At 42.9% G+C, this 23,117-nt stretch overlaps 2 protein-coding genes across 2 annotated transcripts in view; both read right to left on the bottom strand.

The window, feature by feature from the left end:
* Positions 1–23,117, bottom strand: part of rabgap1l (RAB GTPase activating protein 1-like) — a gene marked incomplete at its 3' end in the record, with an annotated part of 99,903 nt that overhangs the window by 56,110 nt on the left and 20,676 nt on the right. The window contains 2 exon segments of the mRNA XM_080832006.1: positions 16,736–16,886; positions 18,133–18,226. Of these exon segments, the coding sequence (XP_080688132.1) occupies positions 16,736–16,886; positions 18,133–18,226 (245 nt within the window).
* On the bottom strand, positions 7,403–8,527 carry gpr52 (G protein-coupled receptor 52; the record flags this gene model as incomplete). The annotated part of the gene is made up of 1 exon (XM_080832047.1): positions 7,403–8,527. One exon carries the CDS (start codon positions 8,525–8,527, stop codon positions 7,403–7,405), a length of 1,125 nt encoding a protein of 374 aa, XP_080688173.1.

Here is a 23,117-nt window from a genome sequence, read left to right as displayed (position 1 = left end):
TCACTCTCATTAATCAAGCCTACTGATTTTTGTTTAGCATCCTATCTTGATCTAATTCAGACGTTACATAACTTTCATGACCACAAATACAAATTGGCCAGCGATTTTATTTATTTATTTTTTGTTCATAAATGAATGTAGAATGGTCGGAGCAAAGCCTCATGGGAAATGGGACCTGCGAATCGTTCTGCCTTGCAAAGAGGCCCGGGGGGTGGAATAGCCAGCTAGCTTAGCATAACTGCCATTCAGATCCAATGGTAATGCTACCTAGCTAGGTATGCTAACTGTCGGTACACATCGTTAACTCCACCAAAATACGTAGACGTCACACAGACGACCCAGGAGACAGACAAGCCCTTGTTGCTGGTCATGTATTGGAAATCCAGGTTACAGAACTAAACCAGTGGGCTAGACATTAGCTCAGGGAAAGCTGGTTTGTAAGCTAGCTACTAGACCTGCGCTATTCACACACAAGTTCAATTGGACATTACACAGACTATTTACTAGACCTGCGCTATTCATACACATCTTTGTGTTTTAGGAGAAGTAGGCTATTTCAATCACCGCTGTACTTAATCCCATTATCAAGGTGATGTTAAGTAAATGTATTAAGGTTAGATATTCAATCTACTAGGCCTATGAGGTTTTCAACAAATACAAACAGGGTTCAAACACTGAAATATCTGAAATACAGGTGTGAAATTTAAATTCTAATTTAGTGTTACACTGAAACTATTTATTTGCGTGGTGCAACTCCATTACATTTTAGTAGTTCATAAACTCCAACGTAGTGCCTGTTTATGTTCGAACCAGGCAAAGATGGAATTTACGTTCAACTGGTGCAATCTCTCTGTATAACAGTGGGGAAAATTCTGAAAGCGTTTGAATCATTACAGAGAAACCATACTTTGTCTCATTAAATTGGCTGTCAATTTACCATTGTTTAAATGTTGTTTAACTTGTTGGTTGTAAAGCAAGAGATTGTTCAGGTGAGTATCGATAATCTAAGTTACAAGGTAACATATTTTGCCTTTCAATTAAAGTTCAGACTTACAAGGTATACCATTAAATAATTCCTACATATAATAATTCCTACTACAAGGTATACCATTTAGTCTCCTTTTCCCGCTACAGTAACATTTCAAGCCGTCATCTTTGTTGATTTAAAGATAAATACATCAATGACCCTGAAAACCTCCTGCCCCTGTTCACACATGGGCCCACCTGAGTTCTCTACGGACTACAAGGGTACAGGCATCATAATGTCTGGGTTGTCCTCCCCTGTGTGCCCACACAAACCAGCGCCCGGTGTAAGGTCTGGGGAATATCAGAGTTCAGTTCAAGTGTGAAAGGGGTATTATGATGTTGTGCTTATTACTGGGCACTCTTTCATCCCACTCACAGCTCCATTTGGACTCCCCTTTGGCACTGTCCATACCTGCAGGTCACCGCATGAAGGCTACTTTTGTTGTCTGGGATCACACAGGTGAAGGAACACACGGCTATGGATGGCACCAATGACTGTGGATGCCATCAGACCTATCCTGAAATATGAAAAACCACCATCCAACAAGCATTTGGATCTAAAATGGACAGTTTGGTAAAACTATCCCTCAGGAAAGCGAGAGTTCATGACATCCAAGGTTGCTCGGGAGGGTATGTATGCATAATCAGGGTTTGCAACCTCCCGTGATCATGGAGAACAGTTGATGGGTTCATTAGATTTCAAAAAGGTCACTTTGTTTCATTTCTCTCAGACGGAACACATTTCATTTGCCTTCTGAGGATTGCACTAACCTTTTTAAAAACCCGCCACAGAGTGCAGACCCTGCTGTGTGTGTGTGTGTGTGTGTGTGTGTGTGTGTGTGTGTGTGTGTGTGTGTGTGTGTGTGTGTGTGTGTGTGTGTGTGTGTGTGTGTGTGTGTGTGTGTGTGTGTGTGTGAGTGTCTGAAACCCACGATACACAGCACCTTAGCTGTAAAAACCTTTTAGCCGGCAGGGCTAGGGTGTGGTGTGGGTAGACACACATACCACTCAAGCTCTCCAAACCTGAACCAGCTGATCATCAAATGAGATCAGATCAGCCTCCTAACATGCTGACCTCAACGTGCCTTTTAAAATAATTATTAAGCTGACCTCATGTGACCCATGAGCTGTCATTGTGTACAAATACCCATTTCACAACAGAACAGTGCTCATACAATGAGCTAATCCTACTGTGTTACTTAATACAACTAGCCGAATGCAGTCAATGATCACTCTCTCTGTGCATATGCTCTTAACCAAATTAGGATTGAGAGTTAGGGCTGAGAGATTTGGACCAAAAATCATATCTCACTATTTTAAGGCTGAATGGCAATACATATTATACACCTCGATGTCACACACTAAACACACAATATAAACACATAAAAACTTTAATTAAAAGAGACTCATCAAAATAAATGTAATGGTGCATATAGGTTTTGATTCCAGATTATATATTTTTTTAAATAATGGACCTATTTTCAGCATTTACATTATATGCATAATATGTTTTAAGTTAATGTTATAACACGGGTAGATGAAATCAAGCATTCTGAGAGTGAGTCACGGGGTGTGCTTTAATCAGCGATAAAGTAACTGTACCACCTGTTTACATTTACCTGAGCGTTCCATATCAGTGCGCACTCCAAAAAAAAATCAAACCAAGATGGCGGCGTGTTGGGAGCCTGTTAGTGGGAAATATTTTATGTGAATTAAGCTATCTACACGACTTTTTATACGTCTACATTGACTCGGTTAGTTGATGTTGTGTGCACAGCATTATTCCCTTCCTGATGTGAGAACTGTGGCCCCTTCCATCACAATATTGAGTCGATAGTTGACATAAGAGAGATGGCTACAATATAGGATTTGAGCAGTTTTGCATCGGGAATAGAGAGGAAGACTGTATCAACAAGCAACTTGTAGGCGAATGGTACCAGGAAGCTGTTAGCTGGCTAGCTAAACATGTACTATTCAACACTAGAGTAAGCAACAATGGGCCTCATTCTCGACCTTTTTCTGTAATTCTTCAGAAATGTTTCTTACACGACTTCGCAAAAACAACGTAAGAGAAACGCTTCCGCTGCATTCCCGCACGGTTGAAAATGTGTTCCTAAGCAGCCGAAGTCTTCTCAGCTGGGTTCCTTCCGATTAGTTTCTTAGGTTGATGCGCGTTCTCGTGAAAGTGGATTTGCATACATACACGCCCTGCCAGCTCCTTATTAGGAGACGCAATTTTAGAAACGTGTGCTGTCGCAATCTCCCGAATCCACCTCGTAACAGGTGTTCATTAATAAGGTGGAGATATTGTATTACGTTGAACGTCAGAAGTCCGTAAAACACATTTAATTAATCACTTATTTTTTTTTAAATCGAAAAATAGTCACCATAGGTGTGAAGACCGGTCCCTAATAGGACTATAAATTGCAATGAATTCATGTTTCGATATTTGGAGATTGGGTTTAGTGTTTATTTATTTATTCACTTACATTTGCAGTGTTCATGTCATTCACATTCAGTCACTTAGCAGACGCGGCCTTTGTCCAAAGTGACGTATAAGGGAGAGAACAGTCAAGCTACGAGCCATGATGTAGACCTAGTGTAACAATAAATACTACCTCGTATAATTATGACTATAAATGTAAAACGTAATTGTTAATGATACAAATATTCTCGTATTTGATCATGAACGCAATCACCAACGGGTTCTCACAAATTCAACCGTTAACCCTTTTACTGTAATACAGAGTTTTTTCAAATGTCATTCCTCAACGCGATTCCTCAAATAACCACAAGATGGCCCGTGGAATCCCATTTGAGAAGATTCCGGTAGAGTTACAACTGCTATTTCGAGTTCTGAAAGTTGTCTGAAGTTCAGAAGAAAGCACAGAAGAAAAAACTAACGAGAATGCAAATGTTTTCATAAATGTTTCTGAAGTGGAGTTCCTTCTGAAATCCTTCGGAAAGTCTTCCGAACTGCTGTCGAGAATGAGGCCCATTGTCATTTGATGTGAATAGTGCTAGAGATGTTTGGCTTTGGATGCAAGACTAGGTTCATTTTGACCTGTTAATGAGAACTCATGACCCAATCAGAACGGTTTAAAACACCTACATAGAATTTGTATCTTAAAAATAGGCAAATCTTAAATTTTAAAAATAATAAAATATTTCCAACTCTCTCTTCTTCAGATCACAGCTTGCTTATCTTTTAGTACATTCAGAGTTTTCATGAGTTTAGACCACAGAGAAATCACAGGCAAAGCACAGGTTTGTGGCCGACCTCTAGGACTGCATTGACATTGAATATCCGCTGCCATATAATTAAAGGCACTGATGCTACATAGGTACATCATTACTTTCATGAATGTGGGTAACGCTATAAGCAAAATGCAAAGGAAAGGTAAACATGGCATTATTTACACATCGGTGAAGGGTTTTGCCGTTGCTTGATGAGAAAAACAGGGGTCGCCAAACTTGCCAGAAGTCACCAAATATGTCGTGAGTCACTAAACAGGATTTTTAGGTGCTAGGGCAGGTCAAAAAGTCACTAAATCTAACGACAAAGTTGCTAACTTGGCAACACTGTGCAGAAGCAAAGGGAGAGTGGGGGCTGGGTTGCATGGAGAGCGTGAGAGAGAGGAGGCACGGCTCTACGGCAGAAACGGGTTATGTAACGAACATTAGACTATATCCATTTAAAAAGAATCAGCTCCTCCTGGAGCTCATATGAAAATATATCGTTCTACCTTAAAAAACATACTGCCAAGCCCTGTCATAAGTATTGTTCATACTAGTACTACAAGACTGTTTTCATTACAGAACCTCATTTGATAAGAAGGAATTATTTAGTTCCAGGGTATCTAAGAAATAGATAGTCATATCTTTCCAGTTGTTCACTTTTATTGTATTGGCAGCAACAGCAATAACCATTACCTTTCACAAAATCTCAGAAATAAAAAAATATATACTGTGTCATTTATTGTTTTTTATCCTAGTCAAAAGGACAGCTTACCCTACAGTTACAGCAGCAGTCTAGTTCAGTATACACACAGGAATGTGCCATGATTGACAGAGATTGTGTCAGATTGTTTCTGTTAGAACATACATTGGCTGTACAGCGAAGTGAACACAGGTACACAAATGTACTCCTATTTCACAATACCATATCCATTTTAAAAACAGTCAAATAAATAAATACACATAATTTATTTTCTTCATTTTCAGGACATAAAAAAGATATTCTAATCAATGCACTTTGCTTCTTTTGCACGTCACTTAATCAGTTTTCTCACCAAAATCAGTTTTGTCATTTTCGATTATTTTCTTTGGTGGAAAAGTTTCACGAAATATATCCACGAACTCAGAGAAGAGCACAGTGTTCTTAAATAAAAGATCCTATTCTACAAGGTTCCACAACCTAACCTAACCCTAACCCGCCAGTGGATGAATGCAATGTGAGACCTCGGTTAACTGATTGCAATGTACAACTTATTTGACAAGCACTCAAACTGTCATTAGATCACTAGTTCAAAACCTGGAGCATTTTCAAAGTGTTAATTTAATAAAAACAAAAGAGGTATCACATTTTCTATCTGTACAAGGAAACTAAACTGAAAAACCTGTCCTCTAATCGTTAAGGTTCCTTTTTATCAGAAGTTCTTTAATGTGTTCAACCGCCCAATTCTTGGATTGAGCCAAAAATGCCACACATGATCTCATCTGTCTAAGAATGAACAGATGCACAAACTGTAGATTTCTATAAAAACACGGAATAAGAGGCTATTTCTTTTTTTCTTCTAGTCAAGTTGTTGATTAAGCAGCAAAATCCACAGAGTATAAATCAAATATGTGTTCTTTTTACCAAAATAATGACTTTGATAAGAAAAAACAAATAGGAAAAATACATTTAAAAAGCACTTTAAAGCACATAAGAAACCCATTCTTCTGAGTTCACGTGAAAGGCCCCTGTCAAGAGGCTTCTGAGAGGCATCCACACTGGTTTGAGGCCAGCCAATGACATCGCTTAAATTCGTGGCTGGGTTGAGACACACAAAAATTGTCATGCCACAATAGAATGCATGACGCTTCATACACACAAAGCAGGAAGTAGCACTAAAATCATGTTAGGCACATATACAATACAGACCAAACTGCAATGCAAAGCTAACAGCCAACTGAGGATTTCCAGGTGGGAAATACAAGAAAAAATGAGTTATAGCGACATGAAGCACAATGCCTCTTCTGTGAACTTGAAAGTCAGTTTGACAAAGCAAAACTAAATCTGCTCAATTCTGTGACACTGACTCACAGACTGCAGGCAAATGGATCTCATAGCAAACAGTTGAGAGGGTACAGGATGAGACAGTATAGGGTGAGTGAGCTCAGACCAGTTAGCACAGGCCATGTCAAAAAATCTGTGTGACTGTCGCATCACCTTCACTGAGGGAACAAGAATCCACAGGCAGCATATGCACAGAATGACAAACTTGCAGTCTCAATGGAGCTATTCTATCAGCTATGTTCTCATGGTTGTGGTCCATTCATTGAAACACAGGATGAGTCAAAACACAGGAATATAAAAAAAAACCTACGGCTGTAAGGGCTATCTGACGAATCCAGATGGATAATATTTTCTCAGACCTCAACGGTTTGCCAACTTTTCTACACATGCATCCCTACCACTGCTAGATCTGTTCATATGCAGATCTGTACATGTGCATCCGCTACAAAATCCTGCAGAGGGAATGATATTGACCAGTGATGTGGATACAAAGCTGGGCGAGGCTATTGACATAAACTGCACCGGTGCCTTCCAGAACAAGGCTGGAGCAGCTTTCTTGGAGTATCCGTAATAGAATGCTGGGGAAGGTCAAAACCAACCACTCCACTGTACTGAACAAGGTCTTTATATCTGCATGCATTAACCCTAGCTTTGTCATCAACTTTATGATACAAGTTGTCAAAGGCCTTAAAGTTGACCGTTTATACTGTTTGGGCCTGACCCAAGTGTATGACCTTCCCTTGTTGTGTTTGCTAACATCCTGTTGACCGTGGAGACTGGAAATGATTGCCTGTCCAACTGGTCATGGTCACCTGCTGCCATAGTTATTTACACAGAGCAGAAAAGAGGCCATTTTGTCCAGTGGATGTGGTGACACTTTTACTGACATCAATACCAACAAAATGTGCTTCATGCAAAACTGCGGTTAAGAACAGGTGTGGAATTGGCAGATGCAGACCATCCCCAACAAAACCTTAGAGCAAAAATCTTCTTCTTTGGAGCGGCTGGAATGACCTTGACATTTAGCAGCTTGAATTACTTCTCAAACTCTTCCGTAGGATCTATTTCTCCAGACTTTCCAGCTTCCCAGACTTCTCAGATGGAGCAGGAGTTGGCTCTCTTCCTGGGTTTAGGTTCTCCAAACTCCTTTCCATCATCTGCACAGCGGCTGAAGGAGCATAGTGTTTGTGATAGGCGACGCATGCCCAGGCGGAACACACTGTTGGAGAGGCTGTAGATGACGCAGTTACAGAAGCTGTTGCTAATGGCGAGCCAGGTGGTGATAAAGGAAAGAGCTGGGCTGTCCAGCACATGTGAGCTTTCTAAGAGAAAGTAAATGATATAGGGCAGCCAGAGAGCATAAAAGACACTTGTGATTCTAAAGAGAACCATGGCGTAGCGTCTGTCCGGTCCATGACCTGCGTGCTGTCCCCTGCTGCCACCGTTACCCCCCTCTCCCCCGGGCTCCATCTCCTGGCTGGGGAAGCGTGCACGGCGCTCATTTATCTCACGGTTGTGCTGCTGGCAAATACGGAAGATGTGGAAGTATGTGAAGCAGACCACCAGGGCAGCAGGGGCGTAGAGCAGGCACACCACGAAGCCTGTGAAGAGTGCCGAGGTAGGCCACGCTTGGGCACACCACTCGAAGATGTCTCCGTGGTAACCCGGCTTTCCCCAACCAAAGAAAGAGGGCAGAAACACAGCGCAGGAGTAAAGCCATATCAGTGCGATGCAGCCACGCAGCCGACACGGCGTCACCAGCTGGTTGTAGGACAGCGGCTTGGTAATGGCGAGGTACCGGTCGACACTTATTCCCGCCAGACATGCCATAGAGACACTCTTGAGCACAGAGATGACGTAGCTGAACACCTGGCAGGTGAGGGGCTCCGTGACGCCTGTTGGGTGGTGCAGCAGGGAGAGGGTGGGCACTAGGCAGCTCAGCCCCACCAGCAGGTCAGCGTAGGCCATGGTCTGGATGAAGTAGCTTGTGGTGTAGTGGTGGAGCAATGGGGCACAGTGGAACACGAAGATGACCGTCACGTTGCCAGCAATGATGAGAACAGTCAGTAGCACGATGACAGCAGTTTCCAATACACAGGCCTCTGCACCCTCGATCAAGCCCCATCCCAGTGGACATGAGTGGTTTAGGCCGATGCCGACGGCTCGAACAATGCTGCCATTTTCAGTTGGCGCCAGTTCGACAAGTCCTGACTGGTTCATTGTTGTGGAGGTTGGCCTTGTCCTGCCCCTGGAGGCTGACTTAGTTTGTGCTGGGCTAGACACACACTCACTCTGACACACAGTTTGTTTAGGTGGCAAGTAACTGGAGAAAGATCTGTCCTTGTCGGGTAATCTTTTTTAGCAAACAGCTCAATCTTCTCCCTCACTCACATAGCTGGGGCTCAATCAATTGAACAATGACAAAAATCAATGCCGACCTCAGGGGGAGACAAAAACAGAAGAGCGAAGAGAATGGAGGAGCACCTCGATTCTTCCAGTCAGTCATTCTTGAAAGCTACGTGGGTTGGGTTGCTGACTGTTGATCAAAAGAGATTTCCAGCGCAAACAAAGTCACTGCTGCAGTCCAGTGAAGATCAGTCAAGACAGCCATCACAGAGAAGAGTCAGTCGTGTGTCTCCAGTGGCCTCCGCCTATCCAGGCTACCCACCCCTGCTCCTGTCAGGCTGTGGATTCATCTGATCCTAATGAATGCTGCTGCTGCCGCTGCTGCTCTTGGAGAGCTGTGCTCGACCTCGCAAGGGCAGCCCAGCAGGGCCAGTCAGCCGTCAGCACGAGAGGGGGAGGAAGAAAGGGACTGAGTCCCCAGAAAAGCACAATTCCACTGATGCTGACCTGCACTGGGCTAAACACAGTGAGGCATTGAGAACACCATTCTATTTCTTCAGAAGAGAAGATGACTAACACCAACTAAAAACATTACTTAGTGTATGGTTTTAAAAGCATCTGCTTTTTTTTCCCTAAGACATGTATTTGGTTGCAACGGCAAACTTGCACTGCAATCAATAGATCCCTGGATTTGTAGCTTTCATTCACTGTGTCTTTTTTTCCCCCCAAACGTAGTCACTGTCTGTACACCCTGTGTGCTCGCTTTTGTCCATATCAAAACACAGACACACTCTGAATAAACACAGAGCACTGTGTGTGTGTGTGTGTGTGTGTGTGTGTGTGTGTGTGTGTGTGTGTGTGTGTGTGTGTGTGTGTGTGTGTGTGTGTGTGTGTTCGTGTGTGTGTGTGTGTGTGTGTGTGTGATGTGAGTGTGCGCGCGTCTCAAAGCTCCCACTCTGCAGATCGCACCAGCTACCGTGTTTACTGTGTCTCTCGCCGGTGAAGCAGAACAGAGCAGCTGAAACTGAATGGATCAACAATTTCTGCGATCATATTAAGTTTGCCACAGTGGAGGCTTTGGTCCATTTACTCCTCATAAACTCTGCTTTGGCACGCTGGTAGGAGACAGGAGAGAAGGGCTCACATTCCCGAGGGAAGGGGGTGTCAGGAGGGAAGGGCTCGTGGAGTCACCACCTCATCTGTGTGGTCTTTCAGCCGGCCGGGTGAATGGAAAGTGGCAGGATGAACCGCCGTGTCAGCACCACAGTGCTTATCTGAAGAGTGTCCCCTTTCAAATCCTGCCTGAAAGCCTGCCTCTGTGTCTGCGGAGGGAGAATCTGCAACCTCCCATCTGATTGTTCACCGCAAACATACAAAACTTGTTTGTGTTCTTTGCCCCCGGTGCCCTTTCCCTCAGCGGCGAATACAAAAAAGATAAAAGAAAAACACAAATGTCATAGGGCGTCCACTTATCTTTACCAGCTGAAGAGAGAAAGACAGAACTGTTCTCTTACGTCCATCAGGTTCTGGTGGTAAATCCGCTTTGTGTCAAGTGTCCTGCTTTGACTTCAGTTTGTCTCTTTATCCTGATCATGGCCAGCAACAAACCACAAAAGGAACAAACAAACAAAAACAGAAGAGTCTAGTAGTGCGGCTTCGCAAACTCTTCCTCTGCAGGCTACAACCCAAATCAAATCCGCTCATGCCAACGACCGCTGCTCTTGAGTAGAAGCTACTGATACCCTCACAGTCATTTGCAAAAATCTGTGTGTACCATTAGAGGACAAGAGGGCGTCCTAAAGGACGAACAGAAAGCAGTAAATGAAAGCAGATGAGCGTAGAGGAGAGGAGCAGCCCCTCACCGTCCACGCACTGAGAAAGAGATGCTGCGACTGCCGTGCACTACTGCCTCTCTCTCTGAATCTCTCCCACTCCCTCCCTCCCTCTCTCATGCGCTCCCTCTCCCCGCCCTCTGCTTGTGGCTGCACCTGAGGTCCTGTCTCCCTCTCTCCTCACTCCTCCACCTCCCCCATCACTCTTTTCTTATAACCCCCCACTCACCCCATTTCCCTCCTCTTGGTGCTAAAAATGGAATGGATTTCCTTTTCAAAAATTATCAAAAGGTTTCTATCTCTGGATCCCTCCCTCCTCCAGCTGCTCGTTCATTGCAACCCCTTCCCCCAATTTATTTTCTCCCTCACCCGCTCTGTCTCATTCGGAAACACACACACATGGAAACACACACACAGAGACAGACAGATACACACACACACACACACACACACACACACACACACACAGGCGCACACACACACACACACACAGACACACACACACACACACAGACACACACACACACACATACACACACACACACACACACACACACACACACACACACACACACACACACACACACACACACACACACACACACGCTACTCCCCCTCTGCCTCCGCTTCAGTCAGTTTACACAGCCCAGTGACCAAGCCAAGCTATCTCTGCCCCATGGTTACAGTTGCCAGGCTCTTGAGTTAGCTGGGACCCTCCCTCCCAGCAGCTGACACAGTGCAACAAACAGGAACAAATTAGGCATTCAGGGGGTGCTGTTGGACTTAGAACCACCCAATGCATTCCATTGCAGAATGAAGAATCTGGACAATTTCACCCACATTCCATACTGACGGTATCAGTACTTTTCACATAGCCGTGACTGATATCTTTATAATTTGTTTTGAACCATTTTATTTCAGTTTTTCTAAGAAATCTAAATGCAACATAGAAATGACATAGAAACCACAGCAGCTGCACAAGTGAACACAGATAGAGATATCAAGCTGCAGGTTACTCTCCAACCACAGAACTAACAAAGCCCAGCTCCTGCCAAAGGGCCAAGTTAATAATTCATCTGCGTGCAGAATGGGCAGGAGGGTGATGATCTCCAAAAAGAAACAATGATGGTAATCCAATCTCCCCCTCCTCTCCTCTCCTCTCCTCTCCAGAGCCTTTGATCCTGGTCCCCAAAGCCCAGCACTGGGAGCCACACACAGCTACCTCTCAGCAGGAACACTGCTGGCCCACTAATTAAGGGTCAGGTCAGCAGGGCCAGTAACAGTTACTGTAGAGCTGAGACGAGAGTGTGCCCCCAAGGCCACACACACACACACACACACACACACACACACACACACACACACACACACACATGCACACACTCACACACACACACACGCACACTCACACGTGGCACCATAGAAGACACAATACACACATCAAGCTAAAAGGTGAAGCCAAGGTCACATGCAAAAGAAACGGCCATGCTATTCAAATACGGCTGCCTGGGTGTGAAACGTGACATCAGGCTTCCTTAACTGGAGTTAAGTGCAGATGCCTCAGGGGTAATTAATAAGGGGCCTGTTCTATGCTGTCTGGGATCATGGTTTTATATTTTTATGTTCATCGAAAAAAACGGGTCTAAAAATTCTTAAATATGCCACTTTTAACCAGTGTATGAAATGACACTGCGATTAATTCCAAGGTCAATCATCATTAACCCAGTTAGAGGGAGGGAATTACATGAGTGCGGCGGGTCCAGATGTGACAGTTAATGCCTCTTCCGAGCGCAAGCACTCAGAGGGCACAGGGATGCTAATTTCATGTCCCTGTTGGCAGCAGGGTTTTAGATATGAGCTCCAGCACCGGAGGGCACACACTCAGTTCAGTGTGAATGGCGCGACTCACACACACACTCTCACACACACACTCTCACACACACACACACACACACACACACACACACACACACACACACACACACACACACACACACACACACACACACACACACACACACACACACACACACACACACAGATATAGAGCTGGCACAACAGTGGGGGCTTTTGAGCTCCCCTCTGTAATCTAAACCGTCATTTCTGTGTCAACGTAGTGCTGTGCTTGCCTTCATGGACCCATGAACTTCCCTGAGAGCGTGGCCAGCGTGTCTGCTCTGACATTCCACATGGTGTTATTTTGAAGTTTAGCAGCAGTGAAATATAAAATCGTGTCCAAAATGAGGTCACACCGGGATCCAAAACAGTCCATCACGGAGCAGTTTTAAAAGATTGATTCTAAAAAAAGGTGTCTGAGAAATAGCAGCGCACTAAAGGGCTGGGGGATTGGACCAAACACACTACTGTACACACCCATGGACTGATCCATTAATTTAGGCGACATTCCCACCACACCCCCGTTGTGGGGTTGGGGAGGGGACTGGATTTTTTTGTTTGTCTCAACTGAGCAACTAGACTCGCTGGCTTCCAGTCTATATCTCTCTCTCCCTCTCCCTCTCTCTCTCTTTCTCTCACACACACACACACACTCACGACCCTAACTCTCAGGCTCTCCTCCTGTGCTTTGGCCTATATCCTACCGAGAGGCAAAGAATTAACTGCCATTTCCATTTAAATTACATCCCCAAATCAGATACCAGATTATTTTCTGACGTGCTGTAAATGCTACAATGCATGACTTAGTGAATGAATGCATAAGCATCTTCACACAATCTCACACATTCTCCCTCATCAGATGCCATTCTACGAGTGATAATTTATATATTTTGTCTGCCTTTTGCAACTTAGTTTTTTTTACTGTTTAGTATGTCTCAATACTATTTGTGAGTTGTACTTGTAAGCTACTGGATGTCCTACATTTCCCTCAGGATAAATAAAGTATCTATCTTTCTAAAGGAAATTCATCAACCTAGCTCGAAATAATCTGCAGGTTATCTGAAACTGAATATCAGGGCAACAGAGCAGCTTTCTTAAACCTCAAGTGACAAGCAGATTGTGAGTAAGGTTTCTAAACAGACAGCATACCCAGCACTTATCAAGAGATCAATCACATGATGGTCAGTCACCAACAGGTCAGTAGTTTACGTTCAATGGGAGTGATTGTTACCATGCCCTAGGGACCATACTGGGAACATGATGTTCCAGACGACACTAAAAACCCTTCTTGTTTGTTCCTTTGAGACAGTGAGGTAGACAGTGGCATATCCTGGAAGATCACAGGCTACAGTGAAAAACAAAAGCAAACAGCACACGCCGCATTAGTTGTCCAGAAGGCTCAAACTGGTCCTGGTGGGTAGGCATTAGGGGTGGGCAACAAAATAATAAATAACCAACCAGAACAATGCTGTCAGTCCCATGCTAATGACCGTCCCTGCCCACCTTCAATGCATCAAAATGTGCTTTGTGTTCTGGAGCAGCGCTGGTCATCATTCGAGAGTGCATCACATTCTGAGCGGCTGGAAGAAATACGAGGAGATTTACAACATCAATAACCCGCCGCTACCGGTGGTACAATTACTTAGTATTCAATCAGCATTATAATCACAGCTGAGTGGAGACGTGGCTAATAATCCATCTTCCCCTCGCTGGCCCAGCCAGCCATAGTCACAGGGCTATTCTGCTTTATTAATAGCACTGACTGCTACATCAATACCATTACTTCACAGGAAGGGTGATCATCGCAACAAAGAAAATAAAAAATAAAAATAAAAAAACACAGAAGGCGAAAAAAAATCATTAATGAATGAATTTCTATTCTCGCAGTCACATAACCTGTCTTACATAAGCAGCAGTATATTTAGAAGTTCATCTGGGCTGGAGCTATTCCTGCCAACGTGGGAGACAAGGAAGCCAGGGAGAAGAAGGGAGGGAGCAGAGGCAGTCAGTGAGTGAATGAAGGAAGGAAAGTGGGAGGATGGGAGAGAGAAGAAGAGAGGGAGCAGAGGCAGTCAGTGACTGAGTGAATGAATGAAGGAAGGGGGGAGGATGGGAGAGAGAAGGAGTCATGTCGGAAGAGGCACAAACAGGCAGAGAGACAGAAAGGTTCTGACAGACAGCCAGACAGAGAGGTTCTGGGATACAAATCCAAATGGGTGAGCCAGTATGATTACAGCACAAGAAAAAAATCTTCCTTTTTGTATTTGGATAAGGTGTTCCTTTCCTTTTCCTTGACCATCTTCGGTCTTAATATTATTTTGGGATCACTGTATATTTCCCTCCTCTCTCTCCTGTATTTCAATATCTGTACTCAATGGGGCAATAATAAGGGCTGGAGGGGTAGAGGGACACCCCTGCCCCACCAACCTCCACCTGACCTTGGTTCTGGTCACATCAGCACATGCATGCATGACTTGACAGCCACTGATGCTTCCATCATAGAATGCATTGCAGTAGCAGTCCTGAATTACGAGAGGTTATAAAAGGAATCAGGTGCCTCACTTCTGGAGGCAAAAGACAACCAACACAGGGACTTGATCAGTGCATACACAGCCCTGCTTCTACATCAGGGACTGCATTCTCTAGGGCATACACCATAGACACACCATAGACATAATCATTCCATCTATAACCCCAAGAGACCCACTGTTAATTTTCCATGAGTGCTGATCTAATTCACTTGCAGATCATTTTTATGTAGAGGGCATGCTCCTTCAAAGTGTTTATTGTTATGGTGATAAAATAAATGTTATGCAACTTATTGATAAAGTGTCTCCAACAGAGTTGAACCTGAACTATCCTTGAGTGCTTGCCCCTTGAATTACACAGCGTCTCCCTTTCTCTCTCTGACACACACACACACACACACACACACACACACACACACACACACACACACACACACACACACACACACACACACACACACACACACACACACACACACACACACACACACACACACTCAGAGGAATCTCAGAATAGGCCAACGTAATTTATTCCCCAAGAAAAGTAGCAACAAATAAATTAATTGATTGATTCATGTCAGTCATTGATTCCTTATGTCAAAAGATACATGATGCATGACTTTTTCAAACTGAGATGTACTGAATGTGACTGAGAGGGCAACAGAACTTCCATATTAAAAGTGCATTAACCATTCTCTTCCACGACATTTGAAGTCCTGTTTTCCTATACACCTGTTTAAAATATTCCATTAGTTCTAACTCTACCTCCCCTTAATACAATGCTATTAAAAGAGTATCCGTTTACTTCACTCATGGTGCTTGTGGAGCTCATAAAATGGATACTACTATCCAGCATAAACACCACCAGGAGTCCGGGGCTGGATTAAAACGGTTAACTGTATGTACTAGAATGAGTCCAGGGATAGATTTAAACATGTTATACTGTATGAGGTAGAACGAGTCTGGGGCTAGATTAAAACGCATTATACTGTATAAACTAGAATGAGTCTGGGGCTAGATTCAAACATGTTATACTGTATGAGCAAGCATACAGTAAATAGCCTAAACACTCACACTGAGAAAGAAACTAAGCAGATTAAGAAACTAATATGTTCTATTAGACATTCAGTTCCTCCTCAGATAGTAGTTCATCAAGATGTAGCTCCATATTACACTACATCTCATAGTCCTTGGAAATATGAATGCTTCGTAAGAAAAGCAACAACATATCTGTTTACATGCACACGAGTAGACACGTATTACATCTCCTTCAATGGAATTCCAATCTACTACTATCTACTTCCAACTAGCAGGGCTTATCTCTAAATAAAAGACCTATACATGGACCTGGGTGGAGTTTTGTTGTGGGCTTTCTCCTGCGTGGTCTATTTCCTCCCTTAAAGCCACAGGTATTTAACAAGTGCATAGAACAAATGAAGGGGTGGGTGTTTCCACTGTCCTACTGGTGCTGTGACTGAGAGATGAGCATACTTGAATGTTTCACTGATTTTAGTGCCTTTTTAATGGATTTGTTAGTTTATTCATTGGAACGAAAAGCCTTTAAGGTCTATGCCAAGCTATTGTGTTTGTGTGATAATGTGATTTCGTGTTCGTGTGAGATTGGATTTCAGATTCCAGACAAAACCGATCTCATTTTTCTCCGTTTCAGCAATGACACACAGCTGAGTTCAGGGGGTTAAATATAGTGGACTACCATGGACTACAGAACAGGCCATCACTAATTATCTAGCTTAATATAACGCAGAATACTCAAGGATAAATATACATTTAAGAATGCCATGGTTCAAAATAATGCCACCAAATACCTTGGTGATGAGGATGCGGTAGCGTTCTAGCAGGTCCTGGTCAATATGGCAGCCGGAGAGCAGCTGCCACACCTCAGCTCTGAGGGCCTCCGGAACACCCGTCCGCACCAGCGCAGACAGACCCTTAGGCCGTACAGCCAGGTTGCCATGCCTAAGAGGAGATATGTACAGGTTAGGTTACAATCATCTCGAAACAGAACTCATGTCATGCTTCATTCCAATATTATAATGCAACTGGAAGTGAGCCTAACCACAGTTAACTGATCAATTAAGATGTTGATTGTGATCGTTTCCCTTACTTTGTTATTGTTTTCGTGTTGATCTAAATGATACCCATGTTATTGCCTGTGATGGTACAGCCCACCAGGGGGGAGGATCTAGCTCCCTGTAAAGGTGTTGGCTTGCCATCTGATACTATGCCACTGATTAAGAGTCACTGGTGAAAGGGTTTCAGGGTAGGCCTCAGTTATTCTCAGCAATGTGAGAAAATGAATCATTCTTTTCACAGACTTCACCTGACTAGTCCACCGAACCATTACAATTAGTTTTGTTGTTCGATTCTGCATGTATACTGGTAATATAAAAGAGTCAAGAGTAGTCATGATCATGTAGTATAAATACTTGGACACACTATTGAACCCTTTTGGGATCTTTTGGGGGCTACATAACAAAACCTCCTCTTCAACCTCCATCTCATCAGTGCATCTTACTATGAAGACCACCAGTCATAGTACTCCTGTAACACTGCTGTTGAGGGGGAAAGAAAACATCCACCAAATTCACTTTGACCAGAAATGATGTAGATAACATTATGAAACTGAGCAGAAGGTTGCATATGTGTTTCCTGAGAGGAATGATGAGTGATTGTGTAACTGTCTAGGTGTCAACCTGGAGCTGCTTTGATTTCAGTATACGTTACGTGAGCTACAAGCTGATCCAATTACTTTCAATATAAATTGGACTGACGTTCATTTGCTAAGCACCTAGCCCAACTGGAGTTCTCTGACTCTGAGCCACTATAATCAATACATGTGAGTTGGCAGAACCAGACTTTATGTTTACCAAAGTTTACAGAGAAATATCAAAGATAGTCCACTTCACTCGTGATCTCATGTTTCCCTATCGTGTGTCTGGTCAGGTCTGTGCTGCTGTCAGAGTTGGCTCAGAGGTTGAAACCATCATTAGCATTTATGCACTCTCAGTCTGAATAATTAATAGTTTTTCTTTTTCCACCCCCTTTGATGATATGAGCAACATTAGAAAAAATGACAGTGCATATTAAGCATTGCCTCAGCAGCAGATGATGCAATAGTCAGCGGATATTTTAGAATTTGGCGGAGTAAGCAGGGAAAACTGTGCTGGTGTGGGGTTGTGGCAGAAGCTGCCAGATCACTCACCATCTGTTTAAAATGCTGCCCCAAGATTCCAGAATCTTCTCAGGGCAATCTTTGGACACATCACCAGTGCCACTGGCAATCTCATTGTCACTATCTATGGAGGAGACGAAGAGAGCATTGTGAGTCTGTTGACCTGGGAGGTATAAAGCGACAATAACCCAACACTAAACTCTTAAATTGACACCGTCACACAGTCAAAGGTAATTGTTTCCCATGTTTATTAACGCCATCCCAAAGACAAATTTCTACACCACAATGAATGCAGTGCAAACGTATGACTGCACCAGTCAAACTAAATGCAACCTCCCACAAATGAACATGAGTACTACAAATGTTACGTTTGCTGAGGCTCGTTTCAATCTGAAACAAATATGAGCCCACATGACAACTCATATGAAAACATCACTTTGCACCATTTCTAACCTTGCTTTTGAAAGCATAAGGAGAGAGAATAATGGGATGGAAAATGAAATCAAGTGATTAATCTTTCATTTATCTCCCTCTGGAACGAAATACTGTTTTCTGATTGGCTAATGGGGTGTACATTAAGTTCGTATAACCGGACACCTTGGACGTAGTTCCAGTAGAAACGTTAAATCGCCGTTCCATATCAATGCTCTTGAATGGTTACCATTGACAACCAACGTAACGTTTATTTTTTGACAGCTAGGATAATTTGAACCAAGATGGCGGCGTGTTGGGACAAGTTAGTGGGCAATGTTTTATGTCAATTAAGCTGTCTACACGACTTTATATATGTCTAAATTGACTGGGTTAGTTGTTTATGTTCTACACGAATGTTGTAGAATATTGTAATTCTTAACTGAAAGTCTCTAATATTATTTGTAGGCGGCTGTTAGCGCTTAGAAAAAAAACCCATCGAAACAGATGGTAGCTCACGGCTAACTAGCCGGCTCGATTGTGAGCCTTCGACCAAAATTACTAAACTTGACCTCCCTGTTGCTCTGTCCAACTTCACCATCAACGGAAACGTGGAGTTCAACTGTAAATAGTAAAACCTTATGAACAATACCTGTGTCCGTGTGTCCGTTTACTTACAGAGGTGAGCTCATGAGTGTCACTTTGCAGCAACGCCCGGGGAAACTAAAGGTCCAGTTCCACGCACTACTTTCTCACTACTTTCTCTAACGGGAGCACTAGGCTTCAAATCAAGAATTCATCAGGTTATTATGCATATTACATTTCCTAAAGATAAAGGAAATTCTAAATAATAATAATAAAAACATTTTTGGATGTTGTAAACGGGAGATAAGCGGGATAACGGCCTCCGAGCTGTCCAGTTCTACGAAGTTAATGGACTTCTCCGCTCCGCGTCGTGGTGTTCTTTGCCCCGCAGCGTCCATTAACTTCGTAGAACTGGACAGCTCGTCGGCCGTTATCCCTTACATAATTTGTGTATTATACTTAATGAAGGTTATGAAAAGGATTGTTATTTTCTAGTGGTCTTCCCTGATTTGGAATCCCCATAAACACAGATTAGCAGTCATTCTGGTGATTGAGGGCAGAGGGTGAGAAATGAAATGACCAATGGGCCATATTCATTGTAAACAGATTTCATGCCAGTACTTCATCAGATTAGTCCTCCTAACTCAATACAATAATACAAATGTCTAATATATACCATTATTTGTATATACATATATACAGTGTTGGGCAAGTTACTGAAAATTAGTACTTAGTTACAGTTACTAGTTACTTCTTTTAAAGGTAATTGAATTACTTCCCAGTTACTGTATATCAAAAGTAATTAGTTACTAGGGAAAGTAACTTTTAAGTTACTTTTATATCTGCGTTTAATATAATGAATATGAACAGTACTGAACAGTCAAACACAATAAACATATATATTTTTTACCAAATTATTTTAAACAACAGGGCAACATGCCTTCAAATCAAGCAGTAGTACAAATGTCCCTTTTAACACTTAACTTAACACAAAATAACTGTCTCAGTCATTTAACAGTGTTTTTTTTTTTTTTTTTTTTTTACTTCATTAGGCCCAATGTAGTTAAAGTGATTGGCTTACAGTATTAACACCATATAAAGAGTAGGGGGATACAAAATAATCAATTAGTGGTTCAGTTCACAAAATACCCTGAAACACCCACACAGTATTCACAATATGCTAAATATATAATTAGAATAATATCTTTCTAATACATCCTAATCGCTGGCAATCCCCACCCTGATCAAGGTAGGAACTGTTTATAAGTTCCCACCGGTCCCGATGGCGCTTCTTTCGCCGTTGCCCCGACAGCCAAGATGACTGAGGACACGAACCAGTTGGTAATAGATTCCACGCGTTTTCTGGTTAAACAATAAATGTTGGAAACCACGATCGGTGTCCTAGCCTTCTTTCCATATGTATGCGCGATTGTATACAAGTGCAATGAATGTGTGTTAGCGCCCGTGGAGAATGGGAGAAATAATTGCGGTTGTATATCCGTGTGTGAGTGCGTGCGTGATTGTATGCAAGTGCAATGTGTGTGTGTGTGTGTGTGTGTGTTAGCAGTCCTGGAAAATGGGAGAAACAGTTGCGTATGTACAGCCTTGTGCGTGTCTTTGTGTGTGTGTGCGTGCGTGATTGTATGCAGGTGCAATGTGTGTGTGTTTGTGTGTGTAAGCGGTCGTGGATCTGGGTAGCAGAGTGTCTTTCATGTGCGGTCGCATTGGTCCTGCGACGTCAGATCAGAAGAAGCTAAAGTAGGTCTATCTTCCACAAAAGATAGTAACGCGGGTAACGAACTCATTTAGATTTCAGTAACTGTAACTGCGTTACTCGATTTAAACAAATACTTAGTTACATGCTCGTTACCGCTAAAAGTAGTGGAATTACTTAGTAACGCGTTAGTCCCAACACTGCATATATATATATACACACAATCAACGCACCAAAGGGCATGTTGGACGTGTTGCTTCATCTTTGTAGGCCAATCTTTTCATTCCATTTCTGTTTCTTGCATGCACTCCTGCTTAAATCATCCTTTCATAGAACACGTCTTTCTTTCTTCTTTTATGACTTTCTACTTTTATGTGTATATCTCCTACACCCACCCCCACCCACCCTTTCTTTTTGTTGTGAAACATGAAGAGGATGTTGTTAGACAGGTGTGATGAATTGTGGTTCTGTGGCAGGCAAAGGTCTTTTCCTCTGAGAAACACAGGCTCTCACAGGCTCTCATGTTGCGTGCCACACTCTGCCACTGACCACAACCGACAGCCGACAGACTACTATCTGGCCAAAACATCACTGGTTCCAATCTCTCTGCCTCCTCTCTCAGTCCCTATGCTGAAATGAAACTGTGCTCTATGCATCTTCATCTCTCTACTCCTCCCTCTCGCTCCACAAAGGTCCAATGCGCTGGATTCACATGATAACACAGATGGTGTGAGAGAACTGGCGGTCTGGCAAAGAGAGATCAGGTGTTAGGATGGCGAGATCTCAGCTCGCATCTCAGTTGGCTTGCTGGTTGGAACAGCTCAAGCATAGCCAACAAGCCTGCTGTGCCAGTCAGCCAAAATCACACACTCAAAATTAGCACTTGAACATTTTTAGATCAACATTGAACTTTGTAGTGAGACATTTTTCCGACATGCCTGCCATCTGGGGTCTGGACCCAGTGCAAAACAGTTCTGCACGGGACAAAGAAATGACATGCGGTTCTCCGACATGCGGCAAAAAATTAACAATACAAAAAATGACCTTATTTTCTTTAGGCCTATAATGTGATTTGTGTTTGCATGAGAGCAACAACAAATGACCCATGTTTACATAAACCGACACAGGGTTGGTAGTTTTTATGCGGGCAGGAGTGGGACAAAACATGAAAGATGCATGTGGGAGTGGGACAGGACCTGGCAGAAGCAGAGAGGGTCGGATAATTCCCGTACAGATATCTAGGCCTATTTCAACTCAGATTAAATGATGTGTAAAGGACCCATCTAAACCGTATATCCTGAATTTCTGAAGAAGCACTAGAAGCTTACCGTCGATGGAAAAAGTCTACAACCCCCAGGGTAAAATCTCAGGTTTATGGGATGCAAAAAAAGTTAAATCAAGACAAATTGTCTAAAACCTTTTTGGGTAGTAGTATTTAGTATTTAGTAGTAGTAGTAGTAGTAGAAGTAGTTTGTCTGGGAATTCCCTGCCCCTTCACTGCATTCCATTTGCTCAGTTAGTCTGGCCAACTACTCATTAGCGATCCACTTCACTCACGTAATTGGACACGCCTTTAACCAATCAGACCAACGATACTATACAACGATACAACGATCGGTAATAAAGCAAACACATATTTTTTCTGTATGAATTGTTCCAGGGCAAGTTTCTGTTCTGTTTTCAAAGAAAACTTGCCTTATCAAAGTTTTGCGGTGCTTCGGCGGCCACCATGTCCAATGTTTAAAAACTCTCTGTGCAGTAGATTTTGTAACGTAGCCGTGGTAAGTTTAAATCCGCCAATGGCGCGCCAGGTAGCCAAAAGCCAGTTTGTGATTGGCTCCAAGGATTCTGGAAATCTTGAAATGAACGGCTATCCGAAGTTGACCAGACCCACTGCAGAGGCAAAATCAATTTGGCCGGAAGAAGTGGGGCGGGACTTCCCAGACTAAGAAGTAGTAGTAATAGTTAAATAAATTCCAAATACACCCAAATAAAGTTCATTTTTAGAATTACCCTGACATGGGAAGGTGGAAGGCGGGGTATGGATTTCCCACACGTAAACAAGATTGAGCTTTGTTTCCTTTTTATCTCACAAAACTGTGTTTTTAACGTTTAGCTGTAAACTTTTTTACCTACAAATAAACATGATCAATAAATCAAGGTTCAAATCAAATGGATAATGTTTTTTTATCTTTGAGACCTTAAATAAGGCTTAAAAAAAACTGTTAAAGGCGGATTCTGATCAAGCCAAACACAAAATGCTCACAAATCCATGTCTCTTTTCTTTAAGTGCCATTAAGACATC

The sequence above is a fragment of the Sprattus sprattus genome (assembly GCF_963457725.1).
Source record: "Sprattus sprattus genome assembly, chromosome: 2".
NCBI classification, from domain to species: Eukaryota; Metazoa; Chordata; class Actinopteri; order Clupeiformes; family Clupeidae; genus Sprattus; species Sprattus sprattus.
Note: the sequence above shows the minus strand (reverse complement) of the source record. Positions and strands in the feature narration are given on the sequence as shown.